This window comes from Paramisgurnus dabryanus, chromosome 9 (assembly GCF_030506205.2).
Source record: "Paramisgurnus dabryanus chromosome 9, PD_genome_1.1, whole genome shotgun sequence".
In the NCBI taxonomy this organism is placed as follows: Eukaryota; Metazoa; Chordata; class Actinopteri; order Cypriniformes; family Cobitidae; genus Paramisgurnus; species Paramisgurnus dabryanus.
Window position 1 is genome coordinate 18,296,002 of NC_133345.1, and position 19,035 is coordinate 18,315,036.

A 19,035-nucleotide genomic window follows, 5' to 3' on the forward strand; every position below is an offset into this window, starting at 1 on the left:
CACATGCCTTGTTGAATAATATTGCATATCAGTACTAAAGGATAATTTTGTATATAAGGTAACCGGTGTTATGTTCATTATAACTTTATATAAAAAACACATAAGTGAATACACAAATCTGTTTTTAACTTTAAACCATAAAAGGCTTTCATGCATTTTATCAACATTTGATCTAAACCCACAAGATCAAATGCTGCTTTATTTTGAATCACTTGTAATTTTTTTATATTAGTTGTTGAAATACTAGACCAAACCACAGAGCAGTAATCAACACGTTCAACGCTCTCCTGCTACGCTCCGCTCACATGCTCTGCCCTGAAACGTCAGGTAAAGCGCACAGGCTCGCAACTGAAGTAATATGCCTACAAATCAAATGCTATGGTAAAGTCACACAAATTAAACATTAGTCCATGTTGCACAAAAACACTGAAGTTTAAAATTATCATGTTTTTTTTTTTTACAGTGGATCAAAATATATCATAACTTTTAGTTTGTCAGTGCGTTTTCTGGAACTAACTCAAAACGTGCTTACATGTACACCACCTCCTGAGCTGGCGTAGGATTTGAGCGTGCCGTACGCCAACGTCCATATTGATAAATCTCAAAGTCACCGTGGTTTTGTGCGTACGCCAGGTGTACGCTGGAAATTTGGTGTACGCACTTTTGATAAATGAGGGCCAATCTCTTTGTTTCTGGTGTGTGTGTGCACATTGTGGGAAGATGACTTGCTCAAAGGCACCTCAGTTGCAACCGGCTGGCTGTGAGACTCTAACCGGCAACCTTTGGGTTTCAAACCCAGCTCACTAACCATTAGGGTATTACTACCCCACAAAACAGTGACAGCTAGGAACCATTTTTTACAGTTCTCATGCTTTTTGCTTGTCCAGTTGTGTGGTAAGATAAAACAGATCATACCATATAAGGAAGATGTATGTCAGTTGATTTTACTTTTTGGTGATCAATCCACTTGTTTCTTGATGTAAATGTGGGCGCCGCCATCTTTGAGCTTTCCTGTTTATGACTTCAATACCCAATATTGAACACATATAACACAATAACATACTTTATTTATTTAGCACCCCTAAAGCAAAAGTCTGCAGTTTAATGCAAGTAAGACGGGTTGGTTAGCAACATGCCTGAAGTCTTTGAGCGGTGATGTCACAATAGAAGCACTGGGGGAAGTGAGTATGGTGTGTATGTAGGGGGCAAGGGGGACGCCGTGGCCCTTAATATATTCAGCACTATTGTGTGTAGTCAATGCAGTGTGTTAAAATGGGGCAATTGTCAGGAGAAAAAGGAGAAAGGGGGGTAAAGGAGAAAGAAGACAAGAAGGGAAACACATGCAATAGCGAGGTCATGATATACTGCCTAGTGGACTTTTATCATCATTCTCAATTCAGCAGGTTGCAAACATGTTTCTCTCCGAGCCGGAGAGGCACCTCCAGAAATACTCACAACCACAGGAGTATTAAGATGTGTTTTTCTGAAGACTGCATGAAATGTGGTGAAGAGACGCGTCACATATGACATATCTGGCTGTGGGTAAAAACCACACCAGACGCTCACTGCTGATTGGAGTTTGGACCTGTCAAATAAAAAACACACAGTGAGAAACGCTAGACTGAAACTAAGGAAATAATTTAAAGAGGTAAGAGTTAAAAATAATTTTCTATGTCTTAATTGTGTTTCTAGTATGTGTAGTAGTGGGGTGAACACTATACTAGTGATAGAAATGATATATGAAGTAATCGGAAATTGATGGTTTCATACTTCAATGCTTGTAAACAGTTGAATCAAGCTTCACCCAAGCCTGACATGAAATAACAAACCATTATGGTTGTTAATAAAAATTTCTTTGTTTTGGTCAATCATATCCACACTCTTAGAAAGCATATGTACATTTTGTACACATCATTTTGTGTTATGCTTTTAACACATGATGTGGAATTTTAACACAAAATGTGTTGTTTCAATAATAACAAAGAGATGTGTGGATTATACACACTAAATGCGTTGTCCCTAAACTAACACTTATGTGTTGTTTTTAACACATCCAAAGGCAAACTTAATCTTCTGTATAACACTTTACACTTTATCATTATTATAATTTCTGAAATTGTCTGCACAAAAAAATATGATATAATGTAAGGTTATTACATTGTGCTGCCACTGCTTTATTTAAAATGTCTAAAATAAATGTCTGCATATTTTTTAGCATTGGCTAAAACTCTGGTACCACTAATAGGCAAAGCAAATTTCACATGTATCACGAGACAGTTCACCACATCCTGTACATAACATAATTTCATAATAAAGTCTTAATAAAGCACCTCCGTCTCACACATCTACAGGTGTGATGCATCTTTCTATGAACACTCCAGGTGTTTGGATCGGTGTGTAATGATGTGTGAAGGTGCGAACATCAGGGCAAAGACCCAACTGTGTGCATTGGTCCTGCTCATCTGCTTCATGCCAATCTGTCAAGCCTTCCTGCCCAACTTCTGGTCTCGTGTACTGACAATGTCCTGGGACTCATACACACATCAGTACATGACTGAGCAGGCTGTACTTAACATCACTATAGAAACCCTAACCAAAATAATGGAAGATGTGGATAGTGAAGAGCTGGTAGGTATCATACTCACTAATGTTCCTGTGTAGACCATTGTGTTAGCAGCACAAAGATCAAGGGTTTAAGCACATACTGATAAAATGTATACCTTGTAAAGCGGGGTAAGACAATTTGGATAAAATTGGTGTGTTACCAGTGCAAATGTTGTGGGTTTGATTCTCAAGGAAACATGCACACTGACTGAAATCTTAACTCAGATTAATTTTGCTAGCTTAGCCAGCAATATTGTGTTGGTTCACCAGCATGCTTTAAGTAGATCCTTTGATAACATTTGAAAAGACATATAAATATGATTAAGCAACTGAAAATAAACTTCATTCATACATTTATAGATACATAGTGAGAAAAATTATCATATATATTTGTTCACTCTTGTCTACATAATCTCCCATGCATTTAAATCCTTTTTAATTTTAAAAAGATGAAGAAAGTAAAATAGAAAATTAAAGAAAAAGCAAAATTAAAGAGAGAGAAAGCTAAAAAAGTTAAATATTACACTTAAAGGAAATTAAAAGAAAAAAAGAGAAAAAGCAAACAAAAAGAGAGCAGGTGAGTCAACAGCAAAAATGTAAGTATGAACTATATATGCAATATTTTAATTCTTTTATTTCTCTTATTTTTTTAATACTTTTATTCTTGTTTTATTCTTTTTCACACATTTAAACAGTTTTTATTAAAATCACATTTATTTTCTTTTAATTGATATTTTAAATTCATGTATCTTTGATTTTTTGTTTTCTCATTTCTATGTAAAGCACTTTGAATGACCTGTGTATGAAATGTGCTATACAAATAAACTTGCCTTGCCTTGCCTATATTGATAGTAGTTTTAGAAATAACAGAGGTAATAATAATGACGATGACAAATCAGTAGTGAGTCCATAAACCAAAATATGCATATATGTGCAACCCCGTATCACGAAATTATAGTCACGTAAATTTGTGAGTCTTTTAATGTGACACTGACACGTTTTTCTGCCTTTTTGCGTGAACATGTCACGCATTTCTGTTTTGGTGTCACTGTCACGTATTTGTTACTCAACTTTTTGTCCTATTTTCGAAATCATTGTCGCTTTGGTTTAGGGTTCGATTTGGTGTTTCCGTTAGGATGTCACTTTAAATATTGGTTTATACTATTTTTTCAGTTGTATTTTTTGTATTTTCTAATTTCTAAACCATTGTCACCTGGCGTTAGGGTTACAGTTGGGTTTGGGTAAGGATGTAATTTTATGGAAATCTAACCCTAAACCGAAGCGACAATGGTAAAAAAATAGGAGACAGCAGATGAGTACCAAATACGTGACAGTGACATGTAAACAGAAATGCGTGACATGTTCACGCAAACAGGTGGAAAAACATGTCAGTGTCATGGAAAAGACTCACTAATTTACATGACTATAGGTACTATATATAAAGCAATATCAGTATTTATATCAGCATATTTATTGAGAAATAATCAAAAAAACATAATACAAAATTGATCTATGACTCCCAGCATGCATTGCTGCATGAGTTAATAAAAAAGAGATATTTGCTCTCATTTGTTTGTTGTAGTATACTGGGCTCGGTCGGGGATTTTGGCATGCTGTGGGTGACGTGGCAAGTGCCAACGCAGCCATGGACTTCCTGAGCGCCACGCGGTCTGATCCAATCTATCACTTTGACTCTGAGCGTGTTACAGGAGCCACAGAGATGCTGCGGGAGTTCTGGAGTCAAACGGTGCTGCTAACCAAATCAAAAGAGTACCAGGGTGCCAGACAACGCCTGGGCCAGCTCTTCCACTCACTACAGGTAGAACAACTAGAAAACATATTTGGATGCTTTTTACACTTTAATTACACAGTTTTATAGACATATGAGTCCAGATATTTGTAGCATTCATGGATTTCTAAATATTGTAGTTATAATACCCTTACGAAAAATTAACCATGGTTTTACTACAGTTAAAACCAAAAAAGAACATGGTGGGCTACTGCAATAAAGCCACATTTACGAAAATTAACCATGGTTTTATTATAGTAAAAATGTAGGAACTATGTTTTTTTGGTGTATTGATTAAATCAGCAAAACCATGGTTTTACTACACTAACCATGGTTAATTTTCGTAAGGCAATCAACTTATGTAATACAAAATGTGTGTGTAGGACTTCTACAGTCATAGTAATTGGGTGGAGATGGGTCAGCAGGCAATATACCTCCACCTGCTACATCCCAAAGAGCCTGCAGTACCTGTGGCCTCAGGTAAATCCCTCTCCTAATCTACCACACTAAATCACACTTCCATCTGCTCAAAAAACTGTATTTTAATTTGGTTGCCCTTTACAGTAGACGTATTTGTTGTTTTCAGAGGACATTCCTACCTGTGCAGAGTGCTACAGGTATAGCTGTTATAACAATTTTCTGGAGCAAATGATTCAGCAGACAAAGCCACTATTGACTACTGGATACTTCAGCAGCTTCCCGGTTAAACCACCAGGTATATTTCAAGTTTTGAATATCACAATAAATGAAGACGACTGGGTGTATGGTAATAAGAATTTAATTGAACTTTATGTCACCATTCAAAAATATATTATATCCTAAAATGTATTATATATATCCTAAAAACAAGCTTCATGTGCCTCATGTAAAATTGTCATTCTTTCCTTTAGATTTTGGGGTGATCTGTAATTGTTGGTAACATTTACTAGTTTGTGCAGGTCACTTTGGATAACCCTCTCTATTAAATGTTTAGATTTGGTTATGATTGTAGTGAATATTTTGTGAGATATATGAAAAGTAAAAGGGCATCTCATTAAAAAAGGCAAGTGTAGCCACGGTGGGATTCTGGACAGCAGTCGTCACCAAGGAGCTGCAGGAGGAATCAACAAAGACAGCACATCTCCTCTTTTCTCCCCTCATCACTACCTCCATAAAGAGGCTGCTCATCTTGCTACCACGGCAACCCTTAGAGTGCTCCAAGACCTCAGAGATGAGGTTGGGCCCAAAAGCTTCCTCAGGTCAGAGGTCAATTCAATTTCCCTATGCAGCAATTGTTTACAGTGATCTGTTTTACTTTAGGCACCACAGTGAAAGAGAAGAAAGTATGGTGGGGTGGATCACATGTTGTCTTTTTGTTATGAATGAATGCAGAAGAGAAGCTAACAGAATGACTAAAAATAACACATTTTCTTTTTAATGTAAAGTCTGTAAAATATTTGCGATTAAACGTAAGAATAAATCAATTCATTCAATTCATTCAATTAAATGATCCACATGTTGGATCTGTAGGCTCTTCAGTGTCCAGCAGCCTCCAGCTTTGGTCTTTGTCATGGACACCACCGGCAGCATGTTTGAAGAGATCACAGCTGCCCGTCTCCGTGCGCTCTCCATCATACAGGCCCGTAAAAAGAGTCGCAGAACCAGTCTGCCCGGCACCTTCATTCTGGTACCCTTCCATGACCCTGGTTAGACTTGATGTATCTATTCAATTAAGCTTCTGTGTTTTTATAAATGTAAATGCTAAAAGGCTTGAGACTTTATTTACTGTTCATTTTCAGCATGTTTTACACTTTTGGAGCAAAAATAGGTAAAAAAAAATTACAGTTTCATAAATGTCTGTTGTATCTCAGGTTTTGGTCCGGTACGGGAAACGGATGATCCTCATGAGTTTATGCTATACATGGAGGATCTGATAGCTCTTGGTGGTGAAGATGAACCGGAAATGTGTCTCTCTGCCCTTCAGGTAACTATGGCAGATGCATGGAGATGCATACAAAGATCAGTCATAAGCAGTAGTAGCTGCATGCACACTACCAGCAACTTTGTCGATGTGTGTCGCCAGTCTCTTTCAATAAAGTTGGAGGCTTTCCTATTTCTTGATGTCCTAGGAACACTTACTGTTAGGGATGTAACGGTATCAAAAATTCACGGTACGGTAGTATTTCGGTAGGATGCCCACGGTACGGTAATTATTGAAACATTTACAGGAAGGACAAAACATATGAAGATTTGGAAAAACTGCCATAAGTGTTCATTAAACAAGACTGAACATTACAATGTACAAAGTGTAGCATAGTGTAGTGTTTACAATTTTCATAAAAGCACAAAAATAATTAGACCATGTAATAAAATAAAAAATAAAGTTTCAGTTTAGTTTGTCAACTTTAAACAACTCCCAATCAGTCAGGTTTTAAGAATTGAGTCACTCCCTCAATTGACCTAGTTTTTATTATTATTAATAATGCTAATGCTTGATACTCCTATGAAAGCAACAGTTGTGATTGCAGAATCAAGAAAAGATGATGGGTTTTAAGCGGGTCAATTCCTGAAAATAAAAACAACCCAGTAAAAATGAAAATAGCAGCTTACTTATTGTAGCTGGACCTAGAGCTGAGGTCAGCTCACTCAATGCAGGGGCTCATTTCCCAATCGGAAGTCTGCAGCCTCCATAGGTCGCATTTGGAGGCTGCATACGTCATGAAGAACGTCTTATTTTAGAATATTAACATTTTTCAAGTTGACAATTATTCTTATTCATTCGTATATTGTTGTAACATGGTTATGACTTGCGAATGTAATACTCATTTTACTTAAATACACCAGGCGTGTAATGACGTATGCAGCCTGCATATGCGACCTAAGGAGGCTGCTTTCTAATTGAGAAACGGCACACACTCTCCTCATTCATGGATTTACTCACACTCGTTTTTTGTATGTCCATCACATTTTGTCCTTTCTCATTTCTTGTCACAGCGAACGCGAACTTTTTCCACACATCAGATTTAAAATCCGCGTTTCTTTTGCTTCTGCCATTGTTGCTCCACTTGTAGAGAGGCATCAGACAGAGTGGCACGCATGGGATTATGGGAATTGTAGTTCCCGCGTCCATCCACTCGCTGCACTTGGGTGGAAAAAAACTACACGTGTTGCCCGGAAGACCCAATGTTTTACCGAATCACGTGACCACGGTTGCACCGCGAAAATTTTATACCGCAATACCACGAAATTTATAATACCGTTACATCCCTACTTACTGTATAAACAAATGAGTTTGGTTACTCATATTGGTAGTCGCTCCCGAAAGTCGCTCATCATTTGCAAAAAGTAAGGCTTGTCACCTTCGTTGCCCTCTGGACACTCTCCATCTGGTTGCCAATGCTCATTGTCCCTTGTGTCACTGGAAGCAAAGCTTGTGTAAAGGGATGATATTATAAGTTCAGGCAGTGGAGGAAGAATTGGTCTTACCCAGTGATGTTTAGCAGCATTCATGTCATAATGAAGTTGTTTTAATGAAGTTAATACATGAAAGTTTAAATGAAATCTTTTAGGTACAGTTACTGTATTTTCTAATGTGTGTTTGTCTCCTGGTCAGCTGGCTTTGACCCATTGCCCTCCACTCTCAGAGATTTTCGTATTTACAGACGCCTCCCCTAAAGATCCTCATCTGCATGGGGCAGTTCAGGCTCTCATACTGGAGAAGCAGACAAAGGTAATACACATGCACAATTCATACACACAGGGATGTTTCAGTAATGACATGTGGCACTTCAGCTATTTTACCTTTAATTCAATAGTTCGCCTGCGCATTCAGATCTTAATGATTAACGGTAAACAAACTTGGCTTGCTGTCCTCGAAGGGAGCTCTACGGCTGAGCTCTGAACATTCAGAGAGAGCTAACCTGAGGCCGGGGCTCGAGCCCCAAGTTCAACCCCCACTTGCAACAGAAATGCACAGAGGAAGAAAGAGAGCAGTGAAGGAGGAGATGGGGAGGAGGTGGGATGCCGGAAAAACTGCAGCTGGACCCGGAGGCTGGAAGGCTGCCTTATATACGCCCATAATGATGATTGACAGACCTGAATGTTTAGGCTCCTCTCGAAACTACGTTTAGAACTACAAAACATGTGTTATTGACAAAACCACCTTTAAAAAACACACAAGCTCTGTTTACACGCACATGGTTATTTCGAAAAAAACTGAGACATTTCCCTTTGTTCGCGCACTTCGTTTACATGCAAACAGAGAACTCGCCTCTGAAACAGATTCTTTCTAAAAACTCCGGCCAGAGTGGAGATTTTGAAAATATTCGGTTGCACGGTTGCATGTAAACTGAGAAAACTGGCAGCCAACATCACAGTATGCGCCAGAGCTCGCGCCTACATCAAAAGTGCGACCTTGTTCAAAAGAGGAACAGGAAGTGATTCGTTGCTGTTTTCGGGATTCTGATTGGCTAAGGGCGCACTCACATTATCCAAACCAAACCATCCCCAGTGCGATTGTCACCCCTCCCTACTCCCCCAGGTGCACGCACTCACACTGTACTTTTTATCGATCCGAGTCCGGGCGCGCTTTCGTCATTAAGATGCGATTGTTTTGAAAAAAGCACGAAGTAAAGCTCTCTCTTAACACTGGAACCCACCGTAATGATAAGTAATGATGTAATGATGTGTTTTTTATACGGAGTCGTTTGGTGCGAGATTACAGACAGCCCTCTCACATGTCATCATATTGATCTGTCACGTGTGCAGTTCGGACATTCACGTAACCACGCAGCTCACATCAAAAGGTTTTTATGGAGGCAGTTGAAGGTGAGTGGTCGCGCAACTGACGTCTTCACCTTTTGAATTGCGCTCAAGCGCGATTGCGCTCACACCACAGCCTTCCGCGCCTGAGCCCTAGCGATCACACTAATCAAACAAACCAGGCTTTGGGGGTAAAATGTCCCCGAGCGCGGTTTGGTTTGAATAGTGTGAGTGCGCCCTTACATGGGCTTGACCTTCTCGTTACACCATATATACATGGGTACGTGTCAATGAACACTTTTCTGAAAACTGACGTGTGCATGAAGTTATTTTTGAAACCGGAGAGGTTGAAATGTCCATTTATGAAAATAGCCGCCCACGTGTAAACGTAGTCTTAGAATAGAACTCCTATTCACAAATGTCCGTCTGCAAAAATTTCCCACACACTGTTTTATTTGTTTTGTTAAGTTGTTCAGTTTTTTGTCCTAGGTGAATTTTCTGCTCACTGAAGATCCAAGTCTCAAAGGAAGAGGAAGATTGTTGAGAAAGAGGAAGAAGAGAGAAACTCTGTCTCCAGATAGATTCTCTCTGTATTCTTCTCTGTCGTCTGTGTCTGGAGGAATGACCATCTTCACTACAAAAAAAGACATTCACAAAGTGTCGGCCATTGTAGAAGACACGACCACTTCCAGTAAGGTACAATAAATCAAGAGGCCCAGCAGACTAAAGCATCTGTCTCCTTTAAGATTTAATGCAGTCCTGTTGCTATTCTAGATTTTCACTCGCTGTTGTCAATGTACTTATGTTAAAGAGCCAATATTCCATTGCTACAAATCTGATTATTTGGTGTATTTGGTATAATGCAATGTGTTTGACTGGTTTATGGTAAAAAAAAAAAAACGATTTGTAACGGTTTAATGGTTATAGCCATAACAATGTCATTGTCACAGCTTGAAAACCCCTGTCCATCATCAACCAATTTAATCAATAACGTGACACAAACTCATTCATTCACATCTGCTCCCATGTGTTTGTGATGACAGTGATTCACTGACTGAATTTAAATCCAAAACACGTTTAGGGAAATCTAGTTGTACTGACACATGTTTACTTTGTTTACATATTTTCTATTAATTTTCCATGAAATGATGTGATCTGATGAGTTTAAAGCTCCTTTCTACTCTGTTTGTTTCTTCAGCCATTGCTGTGAGCGCAGGTGTTGTGCAGCTACACTCCTGGGTCATAAAGTTTACCTGATTTCTCAAACATACACAGACAAATGACTTGCATTGTGATCCAGTGCATTGTGTTTGGTCGAATACCTCAAGTGCGTAAACGGAAATGTGACGCTCCTTACCATGTTTGGAAGGTCAGCTCCCAAAGCAATAGTGAAAGGAGATAATATTGTCTTTACTACTGTACCTTATCAATACGAGTCTGAATCTGACCCAGAAAACACAGACGAAGCAAAAGTTACACCCTATATCTTTGTTTATACATTAGGGCTATGTTATGCAAATGCTCCCTGCATTATGACGTCCAACTGCAGGGGTGTGTTTGAACGAGGCATTCTGGATCAGGCTTCACTTTTAAAAAAAGATCTCTTTGGGCTTGCAACTTTAATATTTGCAACTTTACAGACCTTCTATATGCAAGACATCTTTTAACACTCTAATGACAAAGGAAACATGAAATCGGGTCATATGACTCCTAAAAAATGTATTTCTCTCTCTGAATAGGTGACGCTGCTTCATGTAGACAGTGGGTTAGATTCATCGAAATCCTTTAGATTGGACAAAGCTGTGATGAATGTGAAGCTGCACATCACAGGCCAGATCATACACTGTCAGCTCATAAGCCCATCAGGTACACTCACACAACCACAAACCTTTTATAGAGTTGGGGTGGATATCTATCTAATATAGGCAATATATATAAACAATACCCACCTTTAGTATATAGACAGAATTTTATTGAATTGTTGTGTTTAAACTAATTTTTCTAATGCTGCATTTACACCAACTGCGTTTCAGGCATCAAAATCACGTCTACTGTGCCTAGTTTGCCGCTTGAACAGTTTGAATGCATTTGCACGTCTAGAGGCAAAATCCGCTTTTGTGGGAGGGACAAGTGCTATGCGGTTGTCTGTTTGCAGGATGGCTAATGTTGATTGTGCATTTATCAAGAGAGTTACCGGTTTGTATTTAGTCACCTTACTATAAGGGGACAAATAAATGGCGCGGGTCGATAAACGGCACGTGACTCAAAAGTGAAATGTGTATTTACAACTTACCAGGTTGCCCAATGTCCTCAAGGACTCTCTTTCAAGCGAGGTCCTTTTTATTTTGGTCTCTATAGAAATAAGAACTTGTGTCATATAGCTCAGGTGACTGCTCACAGACAATATCAAGCCTTCATGCTGAATGAGTGACTCACAGCAGCAAGCAGGCTCCTGATTGGTTAACGAGTTCAAAAGTTCAAATCTTTCAACTCGGGCGTCAGCCGCAAATTTGCGTCATTGCAATTGGCGGCATTCGCGCAAACTAGACCCCTGAATGAGGCAAAAGGAATTGCGTCTACCGCGCTGCGCCAAACGCCTCATGCGCGCCGCGAGACCTCCAGACGCGCGTCAACGCGTCTTCACATTGACTTAACATTGAAATAACTTGCGCTTGACGCCTCTACCGCGGCTGGTGTAAATGCAGCATAACAGGTGTTACAACAAACCCTCTGTTTGTTCCAATGAACCCCACCTATGGGGTCAGAAAAAAGGTACACGAAAGTACAAAAGTTGTCACTGGAGCGGTACCTTTTTAAAAAGTACACTTTTGTACCTAAAATGTAAACATTGGTACCTCTAAGGAACATGTTGGTACCTTAGCGGTACATAATGATTTCTCCAAAGCACATATCTGTCTATCTATCTATCAGGTTCTAGTCAGTTGGTTCCTGGCTCCGATGGCCCGCTGGTAGTGCTGGACTCATCACAGGGTCTGTACAGAATAAGCCTGTTGACTCCACTAGAAATAGGTATATGGCAGGTTGTGACCAGAGCCATTGGACCAGTTACTTTCAATGTCCTAGGTAAAGACCCAGTGTTTTCCTGTTAATCTAAGCACCATAACTAAAAAGCATTATGTCAAAAAAAGTTAATAATAATTAAAAATAAAACGCATGACTCCAGGATCAGGTTGGATTCTCCATCAGAAAAAATGAATGTGTTTAGTTTTAATTCTCTAACTACTCATTATTTTCCCTTCTGCTATTGAAACAGCTTATGTTGCAAATATAAAAGTGTGCTTCAGATGGTTAAACACTGTAAACTGTGTTTCCTAGGTGACAGCAGCTTGGACTTTTTGTACTATTTTGCAAAAGAGGCAAATGAGACGCATCCAGGGTTAAGGAAAATAGATGGCAGTCCAATAGCAGGTCTGTCTGAAACCTTTCTGCTTTTGATAGACCAATTCACAACCAAGTGAAAACACTTTTAACCACCACATTTCTTCACAGACACCCCAGTGTTTCTAGTGGTTGCAGTGATAGGCCTCTCATCCAATGAAGATGCCTCATTCAGTCACATGACCCTATTAGGACCCAATGGGGAGAGCGTGCTGAATGTGTTGCTAAACTCTTCATCTTCTTCTTGGTCTGGGGAGGAGCTAGTGGGCTACATAGACTCTGTACCCAGAATGCAGTTCAGTTTGTGTCTCTCTGGAAAGGACGGAAAGGGGAACCTTCTCGAAAGAGTTTCAACAGAGATGATTCAACCCACACACGTACAGATGCAGGTATGAATACAGAAAATTCTGAGAGTAATGTGTTTAAAAAATGTGAAAGGGCTAAATTTAAAAGTTGTCCTTGCGGGCAGGTCCTTTCTGCTCCACACCTTGTACCAGGTCACAGTTCTACTGTGTTGTTTGAGGTATTTAACCATGGCCCAAGCCGTCAGTTCATTCTTTCAGCTGAAGATGACTATGGATACCTTTCACACCATGAAAAACACAGGTGAGAAATTCAGAAAAAGAAAAAATAAATAACTTGCATAACATCATAACAAAAGCTATAATCTTTGGTCCATAAATATTATTCAATGTGAATCAGTGAATAAGAATTAATTATCAGTTCCAATCAGATGATGTATATACTTTATGAAAAGCTAAGATACAAAAGCCTTTAAGTACGTCTGACATGTTTTCTTGTAAATTTGTAGTTTTTAATCTCTTAACTCTTTCACCGCCAGCGTTTTTTAAAAAAGTTGCCAGCCAGCGCCAGCGTTTTTCACGATTTTCACCAAAGTTTAATGCCTTCCAGAAAATGTTCTTCTTTAAATATATAAACATACAACATACCAAATGAAAAACAGACCCTCTGCTTTCAAACAAAAAACCCCGTTTCATGCTACCTTCAATGGTTCTTTTGTTATCAGCTTTTGAATATGGGTAGGTTTCTGCAAAAACACCACATTTTGAGCAAAAAGCAGACAGACTTTCCATAGAGATCCCATTCAGAGCGATATTTAAAACAGACACGGACATGCAGCCGCTTGCCATAAGGCAATACTTCCGGGTTTAAGAAGGTGGATAATAGCGGTATTGCGGAAAGACGGAAAATCTCGTCATTGGCAGGGAAGCGTTTTCTCTTGATTGACGAGATATCTCGTCAATGGCGGCGAAAGAGTTAATGGATTCTGCCAACAAACCAGTGTTTCTGAATGGCCTGAGGTCGCAATTAAGCGGAATTAAAGCGAAAATATTTGATGAATGTCTAATACGCGCAGAAAGCTTTGGCATCTGAGCCCTTATATGTTCCTGACCATTATTTTATTCTCTATTAGAAATCGGTTGTTTATTGCTGAAAGGAGCTCTGTGAAGAGGGAGATTGAACTGAGTACACCTCACAAAGCTCAGATAGGAAGATCCATCACTTTGACCCTTACTGTCAAGGCAGAAGATTCACAAGACTCAAACTATGCTGTGGTGCATCTGACCATCATACCTCAGGTGAAAACAATACACTACTGTTCGAAAATTCTCAAACACTTATTCTTCCTTGATCTTTTTCCACACATTTTATAATCATGTTAAATTCATAAAAACTATAAAAAAACACAAATATAACTATGGGAATTATGTTCAAAATTAGCATCCAAAATGTTTGTAATGAGTATACTGTGTTTTTTCCCTCTCACCCTTATACTCACTCCCAACCCCATAAGCACCAACACACTCATACATTATGCATTTTTATGTAATTGAGAGCATTCTGAGTGACTGCGTATGTGTTATCAAGTCAGTTTATTATAAGCAAGAAAAGATTTTAATAGCTAATGGCATTTACAGCTGGGTAGACTGGTTGGATTTTTAGACCTGTTTAATGTAAAAGGGGTCATATTATGATAATTTTTAAAGATATAAGATAAGTTGTTGGTGTCCCCAGAGTGCTTATGTGAAGTTTTAGTTAAAAATGCCCCCTTGATCCCTTACTTTTTATTTGTACAATATTTAATTCACAAAACTTTTTAGTTTTCTGATGAAAGCATTTATTATGCTTAAAGTTATAGTTTTGTCTACAACAGAAATTATTATATTTTCGCATACACATATTCGCATAGAAATATTACATATTTTTGGAGATTAAAAGAAAACATTTCCGCTGTGCTTTAAAACCTTTGAACAGTGTAGATCACAGGGACATAGATTATCTTACTGTACCTGTACACAAGAAGCAATTGTATTAAAAGTAAAAATATTCATGAATGCAAACATTTCTTTACAGGAACAAGACACAAGCCCTCCAGTATGTTCTGCTCTGCGTGTGGAGTCTGTCTGCCCTTCACTGTGCTCTCTGGGCAGCTGGAAAGTCTCACTGGTAGCCAAAGACAGGGGTCATTCTGGACTGGCATATGCACAGCTGGCACAAGGAGAAGGTGTCCTCACCCTGTCTCATGTGACTACCACACAGCTTCATGAAGAAAGCACAGGAGTCGCTCAGCTCCCTTTGTTACAGTCTCAAACGCACACCTCTGAATCTGTGGAGTTTAACAACAGTCAGCCTTCAGGTACAGAAGATGAACATGAATCTCAAAGATCGAAGAGCATCCGGGTAATGAGTAGAGAAGCACCTGTAAATATCAGTGAATGGTCAAAGGGGAAGCTCATAATGATGTTTTATTCCTCAAGCTGCTGTTTTCCTCAAGCAGAGCTGGTGTTGTGGGACAGAGCAGGAAATATGAGACGATGCCATCTCATAGCCAGTCAACAGAGGGCGCTAAGAGAAAACAGTGCACCCAGTGGGACATCTCAGCCGCTGGTTGTTCTTATGTTCTGGGTTCACTTGACATTATGTGTTTTTCATGAGCTCAGTTGAAATCCTTCAGTTGCTGTTCATACATATGGCTGGAAATGAGGATACTTGGGGAGCTAAATCCAGGAAAGTGAATTTCAGAATGTAGAGGATCTTTTTTCCACATAATAGCCTACAAACGCTATGCTAATTTCATGAAAAATATTGTGGGATTTTCTGCCTCTACCCAGTGAATCTCATTTTTACCCATTACAACGTGGGTAACAAAATAAATCGTACTACTTTTTATTATATAGTATAAGTCACTGTAAAACTAGTATAAGTCAGATCACTCAGGGTTGGTTCATTCTGTGAATTGCTAGATCATCAAATGATAATTTGACTCATAATGACTCCATAGTTTTCAGGTTTTTACATGGATAACATGCTTTTGAAAACTGACTGCACTGTTTTAACAATTTGAATGTATGTTTTTTTTTCATATACAGTGGTGTGGAAAAGTGTTGGCCGCCTTCGTGATTGTTTATTTTTTGCATGTTTGTCACACTTTAAAGGAAAACGACACAGTTTTTCAATATTTTACTATGTTCTTACCTCAGCTTAGATTAATTAATACATACCTATCTTTTTTTCAATGCGTGCACTTTTAATCTTTGTACAGCGCTTCTTGAATGTGTTAGCATTTAGCCTAACGCTCCAAACTAAAGTTTTATTTTGTGCCACCATACATACCTACTCATGTAAGTAATCATGTAACAGTCTTTAAATAGAGAAAACATGGAAGTGTTTGGTAGCTTCTAAATTCATCCCTGGTTGGAGCCATGGGAATGGATGAATAGGCAACAGTTTTTTACAAGTAGCCTACTCGCGGATGTGCGGGGCTTCCATGACAAAATACGGAATGCATCAGGTTTTTACTGCTCATTTTCATGACACGGCAATCATTTTAGTTCACCATGCGCTCAGTTAATGAAAGAGCGGGAGAATTTCTAGCCTACATTAACACCAAAAACATTATAGATGAGAATTAAGGTCTTAAGGGCGATTTATAGTCGTGCGTATGTCCTACGGTGTAGCCGCGGCGGCGTAGGTTCCTCGTCGGTTTTCATTTATACTTTTGCGTCGCCATCCGCGTCGAAGTGCAAACACACGCGAAACCACTGGTTGGCAGTAATCACGCGTGTAACCACAGTAGCAGCAGAAGTCATCACAGAAGAAGAAGCTAAGCAAGTTAACCCACAAACGAAGAAGAAATAGAAACTTGTTGTGTATAATTTGAGAAGACCAGCAATGATGGAAGTAAATAAACAGCGACTTATGTTGCAGTTTGAGTTAAATCACTCCTCAACTTGGCTCATCTTTGTTTTCACCGTCTCAAACGGAAATACCTATGACGCAGTTTTTTTTACCTGACGGGAGGGGTTCTGGTGGACCAATCACAGCGCTTTCGGTCCGCGTAGAGCCGACGCGCTGTTAGAAATTTTGTGAGGTGCGCGTCAGGCTACGCAGAGCTACGCACAGGCTACGGATAGGACCTACGCACGACTATAAATCCCCCTTTAGACAGGTGCCCAATTAAGGAAAACTGGATAGAAGACGAGAAACGTGTAAAGGATACAAGTATATATATTGACATGCCACTCGTCTCATTACAATATGCTATCTGGATGTACGTAGGCTATCTTATGCCTAGAATTACCCTGCTAAAAACAGAATTGCTGGTCACCAGCATAAGGTATGTTTTGCATGCTGGGACCAGCTTGGGATACTGGTCTAGCATTAGGTGATGGTTGCTGGTGTGCTGGCCGACCGGCCTGGTTTATTCACTTTTTAATAAAGAAAAACATTCTGGATATTTCCATCAAATACATGGCTTTCTTTTTTTGTTTGTTAATGTCCATTATTTTTTCTGTGATGTAACAGCCAGACTTTGAGGCCCTTCCAATTCCTCCTTTGGAATATTTTTATGCTCTAGCCATTCACGGAAGGTGGCTGAAAAACAAAAAACAAATATAACCATCACATACGTATCTTAGTGTCCAAAAAAATAATTAAATGCAGCTTACTTATTTTTAAATTAACAAAAGACCATTCATAACCATTTTTACTTCTGTAGTGTGACAGTTCTGAGCTCCGTTTGTTTGAATGGAGAAAGATAAATTAGATATTATGCTGACTAGAAACGTGACTCTGTTCACACCCAATTTTGCAAACCACATGACTTAAGTGCAATTAAAAAATTTGAAAGGCGTAGATGCCATCCCTACTCTCCACAAAATTTCATGCTGACTGACAAAATTGTGTACAGTATTTCCTGGCTACAGTGACATACCTTTTACTATTTTCACTTTTTTTTTTTTTGGAGTCAGGGGCTGTCGACTGGATTTTGTGGTGGGACACTCCTTGCCTGTAATGTCGCTTTTCCATTGCATAGTACCCCACGGTTTAGTTTAGTTTGGGTCGGGTCAGCTCACCTCACTTTGGCGTGGTTAGCTTTTCCATCGAGTTTAGTATCACTTCGGAGTGGGAGGGATTATAGGCGTGTTGTTATATTTACGCTGCCGACTGCTGTGACATCATACACGTGAGAGGGTTGTTGTACATTCCCATACATTCATTTATTTCTCAGTCTGCCACAAAATTAAAATTGGCCACCACAAATAGATGTTTGCACATCATGTTTATAACTACCTCTGTCTCACATGACAGTTTCTGTTCAAACACCCAACCCGTGGCGTCAGTCGACGGCGCTCCGGTGAGCCTCATTCAAGTTGCATTTAAGCATATATAATGTGGACGTGCACGTCGCGAATGTGCCGCCACAAACTGCAAGTCTGGAAAAAACTGTTATGGTGTCCCGGATTCTCAACCTGTGGATGTTTTTCATCGCTAAAAGGGTGTTTGGAAACTTATTGCAGAACACAGATAACAACATGTTTGCTTGAGACAGCGCAAGCTAGCAGTAAGCTAAAGCTAATATTTACATTATAGCGATGACGCTTCTCTCAGACCAATCAGTGACCTACAGTGTTTTCGTTTCACGTTTGGTATCAGCTCGGGTCGCTTGGAACCCCAACCGAGGTGGTACGAAAAAAAGGATCGGGTACCACGTACTGCACCCAATGGAAAAGCTCCCAAAAGTAAGCTGACCCGACCCAAACTAAACCAAACCGTGGGGTACTATGCAATGGAAAAGCGCCATAAGACTGCGCTCCCCAAGGGTTTTGGTTCCCCAGACTGCCACTGCCAGCTCTATAATGAATAAAGACTCCCTGGTGCTGCTTCTGATTGTCTCCCAGACTTCCTTTCTTAAGTGTATATTCACACCCAAGACAATCAGAGAACACCAAAAAATAAGTAAAGAAAACTTAAAATGGACACAGCATTGAACTATACATGTGTTCATGCAAGGCAATAAAAGTTTGCAGCACATCTTGATATATTCAGGTGCATTTTAATCATTTTCAAGCATTTTTCCTATTTAGATGTTCTGTAAGTTTGAAAACAATTACTTAATTTTTCATTACCATCAACAAAATATTAGCTAGTGGGCTAGTAACACATTAGAAACTGCCCAATCGTGAGACTACATGTCACTT

General features: G+C 39.3%; 1 protein-coding gene across 1 annotated transcript; it reads left to right on the forward strand.

The window, feature by feature from the left end:
* Positions 1-1,174: 1,174 nt before the first annotated feature.
* vwa7 (von Willebrand factor A domain containing 7) lies at positions 1,175-17,291 on the forward strand. Its single transcript, XM_065265067.2, has 17 exons — positions 1,175-1,648; positions 2,352-2,628; positions 4,187-4,423; positions 4,777-4,873; positions 4,980-5,108; positions 5,436-5,631; positions 5,903-6,078; positions 6,244-6,356; positions 7,986-8,102; positions 9,623-9,829; positions 10,873-10,999; positions 12,065-12,217; positions 12,470-12,562; positions 12,644-12,921; positions 13,002-13,138; positions 13,968-14,133; positions 14,909-17,291. Exons 2-17 carry the CDS (start codon positions 2,401-2,403, stop codon positions 15,497-15,499), a joined length of 3,045 nt encoding a protein of 1,014 aa, XP_065121139.1. The 5' UTR covers positions 1,175-1,648; positions 2,352-2,400; the 3' UTR covers positions 15,500-17,291.
* The last annotated feature ends 1,744 nt before the right edge of the window (positions 17,292-19,035 follow it).